The sequence below is a fragment of the Tyto alba genome, unplaced genomic scaffold (genome assembly GCF_018691265.1).
Source record: "Tyto alba isolate M040663 unplaced genomic scaffold, T.alba_DEE_v4.0 Super-Scaffold_45, whole genome shotgun sequence".
In the NCBI taxonomy this organism is placed as follows: Eukaryota; Metazoa; Chordata; class Aves; order Strigiformes; family Tytonidae; genus Tyto; species Tyto alba.
This window is the reverse complement of record NW_024881321.1, coordinates 1329793-1342894: the sequence shown is the minus strand read 5'-3', so window position 1 is coordinate 1342894 and position 13102 is coordinate 1329793. Positions and strand designations below refer to the sequence as shown.

The 13102-nt window shown below is 40.1% G+C and overlaps 1 protein-coding gene across 3 annotated transcripts; it reads right to left on the bottom strand.

The window, feature by feature from the left end:
- Positions 1–327: 327 nt before the first annotated feature.
- CKAP2 (cytoskeleton associated protein 2) lies at positions 328–12988 on the bottom strand. 3 transcript variants are annotated; one of them, XM_042806258.1, is made up of 10 exons: positions 12910–12979; positions 12330–12461; positions 10736–10823; positions 8308–8383; positions 5597–6411; positions 4540–4726; positions 3819–3986; positions 3186–3258; positions 2067–2460; positions 328–1212 (listed from the first exon to the last, which is right to left on the bottom strand). In XM_042806258.1, exons 4-10 carry the CDS (start codon positions 8338–8340, stop codon positions 975–977), a joined length of 1908 nt encoding a protein of 635 aa, XP_042662192.1. In that variant the 5' UTR covers positions 8341–8383; positions 10736–10823; positions 12330–12461; positions 12910–12979; the 3' UTR covers positions 328–974. The 3 variants fall into 3 exon arrangements, with proteins under 3 accessions (XP_042662192.1, XP_042662190.1, XP_042662191.1); XM_042806256.1 differs by lacking the exon at positions 12330–12461 and having other exon boundaries at positions 8308–8386; positions 12910–12988; XM_042806257.1 differs by lacking the exon at positions 12330–12461 and having other exon boundaries at positions 12910–12988.
- Positions 12989–13102: the final 114 nt, after the last annotated feature.

Sequence of the window (13102 nt, the reverse complement as noted above, 5' to 3'; positions counted from 1 at the left end):
ACTTTGCACAGAAGGCAGAGTACAAGTCCCTGTTAACAGTTTCACCTTTGGTTGCCCTAGTGTTGCGAGACTCATTTGTGCAGAACTTAAGTTTAGCTGAACTCCAAATGCTCAGGTGAGGTTTAAGTTACAGTTCATGTGAACTCCGCATACTGAGGAGATGGAAACAGCTTCTGATGAAGGTAAAAAAATTTCACAATGTTCTGCTCTGGGAGTTCACTTCCAAGAACAGACTGAAATCATTTTCAGAATCCCAGACTCAAGCCTATAGTCATGTCCTACAAGTAGTTTCCAGCCTAAAACCCATAAATAAAGAACAAATACAACTCAGGTGATTAGTTTAATAAGTATACCATATTACAGACTAATGCAAACCAATATTAGAATACTCACATAGTGTATTAGACTACATAGTAATTAGTATATCAGACCTCACCTTGATCATGAATAATCCCAGCAGCTAAAGGCATTAAACAGATTATTTTGTTGAAATAATCTGTAATAATGGATACAACAGTTTAAACTTAGTGTACACTTTACTAGCTGGTTTCAGTTTTACAAACTAAATGTTGCTGTAGTAAACATTGTCCTATTAGAATGCCTACGTTATTTTCATTTCTTAAAACTAGATTGTTCACTTCTAAAGAATTTATAGGAATCATAACATGAAAGCAGTAGATATTAGCAATATACAATGAAATTGTTACATGAAGTGCTAAACCTAGTCCTTAATTCAATATTTAAGGAATCATATTTAACATGAAGACAACTGATGTTTCTAAGTACTAAAACCAGACCAGATTTACCACAATTTTGAAGAGGCAGGAACTTATAGATTCAAAGTTTAGTGACTCAGGCAGTCAAACCATTTATGCAAGTTTTAAATAGTTCTTCTCTCAAAGCTGCTAAAAACAAACACCCCCCGAACTTAATGGTCCAATCTTTAACCCCCGTGTAGCATTAATGGATAATTTTTACTCTTCTACTTCAGCATTTGTTTCTCTGAGCTCATTGCTCTCCTTGTGGATAAGCGTAGTGTCTTTTGATTCCAACTCTTCCAGCTGTTCAAATGTAGAGACACATGGATTTTGATCTTTAACAGTATCCAACAACTTGCATGTCTTCTCCCGAATACGTTGAGAATATCGCAAAGGGGTTAAAGTTTTCAGGTCTTTAGTACTGGAGTCATTTGCCTCATGGTACATCTTCACACTTAGGAAGAGAAGAAAAATAACTAAACACAGGCATACCGTCATACAAATTACCTCTGTAGCATCTAGCAGAAACAGCAAGTCATGATTCTTGTTCAACTCCTTGATTCCCATAGCTTAAGGAAACAGGCCCTTTCCCATTCATACCATTAAAAGCAGATGTACAACCCTTTTCTTGGGCAAAATATTTTAGTCTGGAGAACCTCCTGAGGAGCTTCCAAAGAAAAATTCCCCCCTATTTTATCAGGGGGAAACTGTTCTTCCTGCTATGAGGGATAGGACAGCTGCCAGTAGTTCAGCTTCATTAGATGCCAAAGCTGAGCACAACTTTCCTATGTCTATCTTAGAAGAAACCTTGTAACAAAAAGAGTTTAAATGTTATCTGTTTTTTTCCTGAGATTACTACCGAGATTTTTGCCTCAAGATACAATTAAGATAGCCTTTAGAACAGTTACATCTCATTCACTTCATGTCCTATGACATACAACCACATCTACATTTGAAAAAGGGAAAGTCTGCAGACACCTACTTTCTCTTTACCTAGCTCAGTGCAGAACTGCCACTGCTATGCAGGCTCTGGGAAGGGATTCTAAATCTGGAATTAATGTCTCTGCCAAAGAGGTTTGATTACTCTGTAGTGAGGCATTCAAAAAGCAAAGCAGTTTGAGTAAATGTAGAAGTGTATTTAAAAACACTTCCTTCTGAAGGAATGGGAAGCAATCCTACAAAACCAAGATCTTGAGAGCTTTTAACTAGGTGTTCATAAGGGCAGTGCCTCCCTGTTTCAACAGGACACCAACATTACCGTTACCCCAGACACTGCAAACTTTCCATTGTTACCTGAAATAATCCTACCTTTCCAAACATGGTGTGGTAGATAGATCGTGTCTCATTAAATAAGAAGTGTCATTCTCCTTCGCAGGAGAATTAACTTCTTGGGCTATATCTTTCACCCCATCCTCATTCTGCTCTGGTGTTTTACGTTTTTTTTTCTTTTTTTTACGTTCCTTAGTCTTCTGGTTTTTGTTCTTTTTTGGCAAGATCTCTTCTCTTGGTTTCAAGTTTAAATCCATTTCTTCTTTTGCGATCAATTCACTGCTAATCTCTGCCTCCTTGTCATCACACTCTGCTTTTTGGTCATCATCAGACCTGAGATCCTCGAGGGCCTCCTGAACCTGCTCTACAGATGGATTTGGTTCCTTGTTGACTTCCACTACGTCACTTAAATGAGCTTCTATCACAGTTGTCCCTAAAATTGAAATATTGAAGAAAGTACAGCTGTAATTAGTTACAACTAAGTTAATGCATTAGAGAGATTTCTGAAATCTTAAAGCTTTACATGGAGAATGGAAGTGAAGTATGTATTGAGTCCAAGCCACAGCAATTTAAGTTACTAGTAAATAATTTTAGTCACCTTCAAGAACCTGCAACTTGAAAACTCAGGCTAAGTACATCCTGAAAAGTCATTCTCCTCCTTCCCAAGTGCAGCAGCTCTGAACAGGTATTTTAGTCAGTTTCTGGGGTCCAACACTTGTCAGGTTACTTTACATTGAACAGGAATGTACATGGCTACCTTGCTTCCAAAATTGGATATTTACCAACTTTAATTGACACTATTCTGTAACACAACTAGGCATCTGCTAGTGAAGGAGTTTGTGTCAGAAGCAACTGATTTTTAGCTCACGAGAATTTATTTACTCTTTGATTATCAGGCTAAAATAGCTGGACAACATTGCTTTCTTAGAGTTTAAGTAGAAAGTTGGAATATGAAAGCATCTCCACTACTCATTTTAACATGCCCACAACTGAAAAGGATTAGTTTAGTCAAGGTTGTTTTCAAAGACAATTGAGTACAAAATGATCACAGAAGTTTCCATGAAATAGAATTCAATATAGGCACAAATAGTTTAAACAGTTAGCTTTGTGTTGCCTGTCAAGTCAGACATTTAACTAGAACAGATTGCTCGGACTTACCATGCCCAGACTTAAAAAGGCTTTCAGTATTTTTCATAATATCTATTAGTGTGTGTCGTAGCTCATCTTTAGGCTGGAAAAAAGTTGTATTGTTTTAGAAAAACAATTCCAAAATTAGTTGTAATTATATAACTAATAATATACAGCTTATTTCATATAAGTTAAAGCAGTACAGATCACATGATGCTTATGCTATAAACCCTTTATTTAATGCTGTTCAGACATAAATCAGAACATAAATGGACCCTGTATTTCTGTATTTGGTGCACTAAGGCTGTATTTGGTGCCCTGAAATACTGTTGCTGTTAAAGCACAGGAATTAAGTCCATCAATAAATGTAAAATTAAGTTCTGTTTTGGGTTTCTAGTCATATTAGAAGTCTCAGTCCTTAATTTCTCCCAGGCAGAACATCATATGCTCTTTTGATGATCCTAAACCTTTTATCTTGAATGTAATAAGTATCTACAGAAGTTACAGAGCAAGCCAAATCCAATGTTTTTATATTCAAGTAGGTCACATGGCTCTCCTTCTACTATAAAGGGACTTATTAAAATCAGAAACATGGTATATAACATACAATTACTTTCATGTCTTTATATTTGTTAATCTCAAACTTCAAGACAAGCTGCTCACCATTGCTCCTGCCAAAACAGCCTCTTCATAGACAGCAATAATCTTTTCAAGAGGGCCCATCTGTTCAAGACGAATACAACAGATCCAATATTTTGCAAGCTTTTTAGCCCCGGGAATGTTCTGTGTCAGGTCTTCCAGCATGGCACGTACTTCATTGCCTCGACATCCCTAAAGTTAACACAAGAACAAAGATTTAAATGCAGTGAACATTTTGAAGTGCTGGTTTTGAACTGGAAAGTAAGCCTGAAAGGTGGAGATGGCAAGTATTTCCATGTCTGAACTATGAACTTGAACAGAACTGTCATTCACCTGTTCTTCCAAATGAAAATTAATTATTTATACAGTATTGTAAGTAGAAGGGATAGTAGAATGCACAGACTTTTTCAGAACTATTTAAACTAGACTTTTTCAGAAGGCCAGGCAAGTTTCTGCAACTACCAAATTGGTTTAGATTAACTACTCCATAGCAACTTTCATTACCTTATAGCTTTTCTACTTTATTATTGTTACCATTATCGCCTAAACTTATTGGGCAGTTTGGCAAGTTAGTGAAGCTTAAGTGAGAACTAATTTCTTCAGGTGTTGACAAAAAGCTATAATATTGTTTAACTTGGGGAGCAATTAATCCCCTGCACCTGCTTCACAGGTCCAGCACACCTGTAGGACTTGCACGTTGTAGGGAGCTATATGATTAGAACTTGGTAGGCAAGGGATTGAGTACCTGTTCTGTTAACTGCAGGCATTCTGTGAGAGTCTTGTTGACCTTTTCGCTATGGAATACATGCTCTGAAGAATCACCAGAAGACAATTCTCTTTCTTCACTTTTAGACTGGGGTCCCAGAAGCACAGATATAGGAGGTCTCTTCATTATTTTTCCTCTAGATGCCCTCCATTCATCCAGGCGAGCTCTGCATTTAAGAATATTATTAGATACCTAGAACAGCTATCACTTCAGCTGTTGGGTCAGGACACTCTAATCTCTCAATTTCCAGCAGCAACAAGAAACTTAGCCTACAGACTTTTTTTTTTTTTTTAAGAGAAGGTTAAAAAAATCCTTAAGATTTATTTGTATGCGTCACCTCTTTCATCATCACATTTCAAATGATAAAACCAGAAACCATCTCTAAAGATACAAAGTATGGAAAGCAGGCCAGAACAACCCTATCACAGCTTTTAAAATCTGAAACTGATGATGCATAAGTGTAATTCAGTCTTCATCTATCTTTCATTTCAACACCATCCCCCCCTTAGACAACCAATTTTTAGGAAATGTGACTTTCTACAAGGAGCTCTACCAAGAATACTAAATAGCTTTTAGATTATGAATCTTCATCCCATCTAAGCTGCATTCACCAAACTGAAAAATACATCATTGACAAGTGATCTCCTTCAGTCCATAAACATGCTCACTTTTATATACACCCTACATCAGTCTTTTTTTTTTTTTAAAGCAGTAGCATGCACATGCAATCCAGTTACAGCATTATCTGTCATGCTTAAGGCTGTCAACACTTACCCTAAAAAGCAGCGAGCTTGAGCAATATACATATTTGATTTATAACCACACCGGACAAGTTGTAAGCATGAAGAGCTGCTGCAATTAGTACTGAGAAAGCAGGGTTCAGAACAAGCCTACAGTTTTAGTCTGCTGCCCTTGGGCATCAAGTGCAAACACCCAGTTCTCTTATTTCTCAGTGCATCTACAGCAAGAAATAGATATTCTTAGAAAGAAAGTCAAAGTACCTCCCAAGATCAAGCTACAACAGTAATTCAGTTACCTTCTCTCTTCTGCCGACACTTTTGTCAGAATAAATTTTCTGTTGCCATTAGTTTTAGAATCCTGTCCTGACTTTACACCAGGAACAACAGAAATTGGTTTTGCTGAAGCTTCTGGTCCTGCATCTTCATAAAAATCTGTGCATTTCTTCACTCTTGGTACTCCCCGGTCAGAATTGTTAGAAGCAGCCTTCAGTGGCTGTGGTCCCCTTCTACCAATCCTCTTTGGGATTACTTGCTTTGGTGCTACAGCAGATGTCAGCTGCCGTTTCTTCAGATGGGACTGTGGGTTAACAGCAGCTTTGTCAGATGGTTTGCTCTGGAATGGGAGAACCTTATCTGGATTTACAGAATCAGCATTGTTTGTGACTTTGATGGTCTTCAGAACTACATTGCAGTTGCTCGCAGATAACGAACTTGCTGCTGGTTTGGTGGCAGAAGGAAGAAGCTTCTTGTCTGGCAAAGAACTATTTTCCCCCTCACTTTTCGGTGCTTTTCGGAAGGAGTTTATCTTGGATTGGATAACTTTTCCACGATATGTACCAAGCACTGGTTTCTTTGGTAGGCCAATACCTGAATTTTGCTTATCTGCAATCAACTGCTTCTCTCTTATGCTTTTTGTTTTCAAGAAGGACCTGCTAATTGACACATGCTGAGATTTTATTTCTGTACCATAATCCTTGGAAGCACAATCTTCAGGATTGTCGTTTGTCCCTGATATGGAATTTGTCAGTGTGATTGTGGCAGAGTTTAAAACAATATTTTTTTCTGAGGTTCTGCTTGATTGATCCCATGACAGTTTATTTTCTTTATTTTCCTGAAATCAAAAATATAGCCACGGAGATGTTAAAAGTACCTTCATGCTGCATGTTACTTGTTTCCAAAGCAGCTTTCACGCATTTACAGGACTAAAGTGATTAACAGTAGTAGATACTTTAAAAGTAAAAGTGGCATTTAAAGTAGTGTATATATACCGAGTAGAATATTTGTCAACTATTATGGCAGAATTCACATTAAACAATCCTTATTTGATTTTTTTTTTTTTAAACTATGTCCTGGAAGTAAGAAGGTCTAACCAGAGGGCTACACTCTTTTTAAGGAAAGAAAACTCTCAAAGCAGCTGCTGGCTCTTCTATGCCAAATCACCTCCGTAGAAGAGTCATAAAGTAGAAACTTGCTTTAGGATATATAGTCAAAAGCAGCAGTATCTCAGTTTGCACACCCCATCACTTAATGGTAGTACCATTCTTTCACTTAGTGCAGATAGCTTACCTACATAAGGTAATAAGTAAAGCCTTTAATTAGGGCACTGGGATACGTTACCAGAAGAGGGAGACTTTTTCTTACTAATGAGCTGTAGAATGCTTTAGTTAAGAATAGACGTGCACATTTTACATGGGCTTACTTCTCCATGAAACTCTCTAGCATATGTTCTCAGCACAATCCTAGCCCAGAGGCCATGAGAAGCAGGACCTAGCCTTTTCCTCCAAAGAAGATGCTCTACAGCAACTAATCCAGCATTGTCCAAGCAGCAGCTTATGGAAGAGTGAAAGATCCAAAGGTGGGGGAAAACAAAACAAAACACAAACCAATAAAAAACCCCACACACCAAAAAAACCAACCAAACATAAATGATACATGGAAGTCTGCAAAAGCTGATACTCTTCTCCTTTATGGAAAATGCCCTTGAACTGTAAGAAAACTACACCACATCTTATTTCCTGGTCTGTCATTCAGGCTTAGAAGTTACAGTTGATCAAGCTGATAACTAGAGCTTCTTAAGTATGAGGGCTGTTTTTTCAGGAAGCTATGTAGTTTAACTCAACTTTAAAAATCACATGATATATTAACACAGACCAAAATATGTCCCTTCAAGAAATTCCTAAAACAACTTTGTTCCCATTTTTGGAATTTTTTTCCGACAACACTCCGTTTTGAAGTTTTAAAGGTTTTACTGTCGTCCTCAAATAACACCAAGTGTCTCAAATCTTTGAGAACTCAAACTCAAAACTATCTACACATGAACACAGGTTTTGTGTCTAATTCCCTGCCTTAGCCCCCATCACTTTTCCCCCAAGAATAGGTCTGGAGAAGAATCTGTATTTTGCAATTTTTAATCAGCACAAAGATGTACACCTTAATTCTGGAAACTGACAGAAAATGATATAGGGAAAACATTCCCTTGAACTCTGATTAGGTATTAGCATCTGTTACTGAGTACATTCAATTTGCCAGCATCACAACTGAAAACCACACTCATTCAGCAGCTACTTTTGTTAGTTTTTTGGGTTTTTTTTTTCCCAAGTAACAGAGTACAATAGAAGAATTATCTACTTGGACAGAAGACCTTGCACACATTGTAAATAACCTTCCTGAAGACTTAAAATATATTCAGAAAGTTCTGAGAGTCTCACAAAAAAAGTTGTTAAAATTTAATCATTATTTCAGCAATAATGATATCCTCTTTAACACCCTCTCTAGTCAGGTACAAACTGAATATTAATATGATGCGTTACATACAGTAATGCGACAGCTCTCCAAAGAGCATAAGATAAACAGTCACTGAATAAAGTTTTAACCAAGTACACCTCTGCACGTATAAATTTTCTCACACTCTGGAAGTCATAACACTTGAATACAGTTTAAGTGAGTGGAATATTGCTGCCACAGAAACAGAGTGTCATTAGTATTTGAATATGAGTCAAAAACTTACCATTTCTGGCTTTGGAGATGTCGAGAGCTGCATTTTGGTTTGCAGATTATTGCTAGTTGCTCTCCTAGTTCTGCTACTGCTTAGAAAAAAAACAAGACATCTTAAATTACCCTGCAACACAACAAAGGAATGTATTTTTAGAGTAAGTTCATATGGTTCAGATGGCAGTCTGCAGGCTGAATTCACACTGAACCATTTCTGTTCAGTTTGCACTCTTCCCCCAGAAAAAATAAATGGCTAAGCGACCGCTAAGCAGAGCCCAGACTGCAAAACGTGCCTTTTCACACCATGAAGAGCTGCCTAACAGAGGGGAAGAGAAGACTTTATTTACTGCAGGTGTGATTTTCATGTCTAAGGATGAGCACCAATCTGTCTGGTCTGATGCATCTACTACAGAAGGTCAAGTTTTTAAATGCTGCAGTGGAGGGGGAAGGAAGAGAAGCACAAGGAGTTGAAGCTCAGCTACTGCAATCAGAGGCCAGGCTGTCTGAGGCGAGTCTGAACAAGGACACATAGTTCCTACCACACTGTCAGGTTCCAAAACCTGTAGTCAGGCATCAGAGCTGGCATCAAACTACCCAGTGAGTAACAAAACCACCAAGACCAGTATTGCCTCCTAGCAACTATGAAAATGTACTGACAGCTCAGAAGGAAAATATCTCAGTTTGAAGTTACAAATCCAAATTCTTCCTCAAATGCTTCCTGATGCGTTATATGAAACATGGCACTATTACACATGGCTGAAAATTAACATTTCAGTTAGCAACTGATATCTTTGCATCAGATGATCTTCTGGAAGCCAGCCAAGTTGAAAATGAAGGTACATTAGTGAAAAGATAATTAGTGACTTTGAAATGCTGCAGAAGGCATCCTGTGTATGCTATCAGCTCCACATCACCTATGTTAGAGAATACATGTTAAGGAAACTGATCAGAAGTTATAGAAACATATAATCATTCAAGCTGAAAAAGACCTTTAAAAATATAGTCCAACCATAAACCTAACACTGCCAAGTCCATCACTAAATCATGTCCCTAAGTGCCACATCCACACTTTTTTTAATTACCTCCAGGAGTGGTGACTAAGTCACATCCCTGAGCAGCCTGTTCCAGTGCTTCATAACCCTTTCAGTGAAGAAATTTTTGCTAATATCCAGTCTAAACCTCCCCTAGCACAACTTGAGGCCATTTCCTCTCATCCTATCACTAGTTACTTAGGTAAAGAGGCAGACACCCAACTCACTAGAACCTCTTTTCATGTGGTCAGTGTGGAACAGAGATAGCTTCACAAAAGGGAAATATCTGCAAAATAAAAGCATTAGTTTTACCCACATAAGTGATGGCTCTAACTGTATTAACTGAAGACTATGAAAAGCCATGGAATTTAATAGCCAGAAAAGAAACTGAAAGCAAGGAAAAGTAAAGTAGATCAAATGCTAAATTAAGAGAATTGCTACAATGAAAGTAGTTGGCATTGATTTTCTAACAAGATAGATTTCTACAACATGAAAGCACTTACCTTTTCCTGCTACACAGAGCACATCTTTGACAGATTATATTTCTCCTTGTCATTTATGTGTGTTTTATATTCAAATGTCATGGTTCAGTTAGACTAGTATTACCAAGTAGTTCCGTGCTATAGAACATGGACCACGCCACGCCACCTCAAATATACAAAATGTCAAGCAAGACTTCCCATTTAGATGGGAACAAGTTTCAGACTGAAATTTACCATTTGTAAAAACATTGCTACACCATGAACTAACATTAGACCCAGGACCTTCTGCACTCCTTCATACCACTGTCTTCTCTAGAGAAACTTCTGTTGCTTATTAGGAGGTCTTACACTAAATCTCCAGACTTTAGACAACAATAGGAAGATTTAAATACAGATCAATAAAAAGAAGCACTACTAATTGGTGATAAGTGCCCACATTCTGTTTACAGAACATTATGCCTACCTGCTGGCCATCACACAGGCTGGGTTTTGCTACAGTATATTTGCTTTTATCAGAAATTAGTGAATTTGTAACTATAAAAACACAATGAAGCTCAATCAGGTGGGATGTGAGCACTTGCATCATTGCCCGATTAGAAAGAGGAAGGAAGAAAGTTGTTTGCAGAAGGAAGGTTAGAGGCAAACAGCAAAGTGGCATCTGAAATAAGAGCTCTGCCACAAAGGTATCCTGTCCTGTCTCAGCCTCTAGAGGAACAAATAACTTACTTCATGAATTGCATCTATTATGCATTTCGTTAAAAACTTTTAGTATTTGGTGACAATAAAAGGACTTCAGGAAATCCATGTGGTTACCAGTCTCGTTGCATGGGCTTGCTTTTTGGTTGAGGTTTTCTGCACGAACTGCTATTTGCATCTTTCCCGCCAACCATAGGCCTTTCTAAAGGACTGTAAGCCATAGCAGAAACATTACCTGATCAATGCCTGGTTTTCTTGAATGGGCACATCAGAAAAAGTCTTTTTTCTTGATAGATATTCTTCAACTTTTTGTCGTCTTTGTTCTAGTGGGTTTAAAAAAAGACATTATATTTTCAGTTAAAATAGTAATGCCAAGTTTTGTCTCTTAAAAAAAAGGAAATACAATTTAAAAAGCATCAAGACATTATGAAACAGACACTGGGGATTAAGAAAGCCATTAGTTTAATATTAATATTTTATAATGTCTTAGACATTCTCTCATTTATTGAGAAAGGCTATATTCAAGGGACAGTTGAATACAATTTCACACCTATACAAGATGGCTGGTTTGATGCATTAGGCTAAAAGAAACACGATTTTGTGATGGGAAGAAGTCAGGTCCACTCTTTTGGGTGCCTGTCCAGTATTTCACACACTTACTGTTGGTTCAGCAAGCACATTTTCCACTTGTGACACTAGTAAGATAAGTATAGCACATGTGAAAAACACCACGCACCTGAACCCAACTGACCATCTGCACTATCATTTACTTTTCTTCTGTTGTCATCTGCACAAGTGTTGAAGCAACGAGTGTGCTACTAACAGCACAAAATGATCCTGAAAAGGTCTTAAGCCAGCTGTCACTGTCTTAATACAGAAAGTCATTCCAGAAGATTATACTATTTCCCATGTTTTCAGTGGTTAGCTGCACACCAGACTTGTGTCCTTCATAGGACAATATTGTTGATCTTTTTCAGAGACCTTTCCTTATTCCTGTAGGGAGCTAGTGACCTTGGCTTGATGGAAGCAGCTGGAATAAGATGGTCCTGCCACACAAAGCAAGCTCAAGCATCCACACAACCAGTCTATACAGTTAAGACTCCAAATCTTACAACTGTTTCATGTGCAGTGGGATGTGAGAGCAAGAAGTTAAAGCACAATTGTTGACTCAGAACGATTCCTCAATGGCATCCAGGAACTCATGGCACTGCACCATCTTCCAGCACAGACAGGCTCATTCAGCAGTGGAAGTCTTCAATGAACTCACATACAAAACCTAACTCCTGCCCCTCCTAGGCAGGCATAAATCCCTTTTTGAATCTCTTTGCACAGGCTCTTTATCTTTCATATTTTGTCTTGCCCATTGTTCTTGAGTCACACTTCAGAAATCTCTGCAAGGTCCATCAACATGTTCCCTCAACGCTGAGGTATTCCTGTATTACTGAAGTCCAGGCTGTAGAAATTGCTAAAACATTACTGCTTTTGAGGACCTGAACGTTAACCCTTAAAAGAATTATGTACTTGATCGCACACACTCCACGGTAAGAAGTAGTCATGCCACAGGACAGGGTGATTACCCACCGAACCACCTCCTAGTATGGGAGAGATGGAAAAGGCAAGTTCTTTCTCGCACACTGGCACACCAAAGCCTGGAACACACAGCCAGCAAAGCAGGTCGAGACTTAGGCTTGCTGCAACACTGCGTTTCATTTAAGATATAGTGCTTTTTTAGCACAGCTGCCCAAGCCCACGCTGAAGGAAGCTTGAGAGGCAGTGTACGTCACCGGCCTCTGAAGGGGTGTGCACCAGCTAGTACGTCGGACATGTACCTGCCAAGAGATGCTGCACAGCAGCAAGCTCAGCATGCACCCTAGAGCTTTCCAGGCGCCTTCTGCTTCAGAAACTCAGGTCTCACCAGCCCCAAACTGCACGGTCCCACGGGAGCAGTTCAGCTCGTTCAACTTTAGAGAGACCAAACCGGTCGGAAAGCAAAAAACAGAGCAGTGCGGGTCTAGATCAGAGTATCTGCTTGTTTCGACAGGATCATCTCGAATTAAGGCGTGCCCTTTATCACGAAGGGAGGCCTTCACTCCGGAAGCCCTGCCCGGGGGTGAGGGGAGAGCGCCGGCCCCAGCCCCGCGAGGGGAGGGCGAACTCCCGCAGGCCGGCTCGCACCGGTCAGAAGCCGCAAGGCCTCGGTAAAGCGCTGCTGCCGAGGCCTGACCGGCCTCCCACCCCGCCTGAGGCTCCTGCCCCTCATCTCCCGCTTCCCGAGGGGAGCGACCAGCCCCCGCGCCCCCGCTCCCTTACCCGCCGCGCCAACGACAGCCAGACCCAACGGCCAGCGCCTCGGGAAGCGATTCAGCCCCTCCGGGCTTTGCCCCTCGGTTGCCCCCGCCGCTGCCTTACCTCGGCACGCCGGCCCGGACCGGCGGCCGGCCGGGAGCTGAACTGAGGGACGCGCCGCCATGGCCGCTCGCGGGGCGGAAACGGGGGGGGGGGGGGGGGGGGGGGCGGGGGCCGTTTGAATCACCCGCCGCACGGCGCCGCCGCGATTGGCCCGGCCGCGCGGCTTGAACTGGCCAATGGCGAGCGGGGGGCG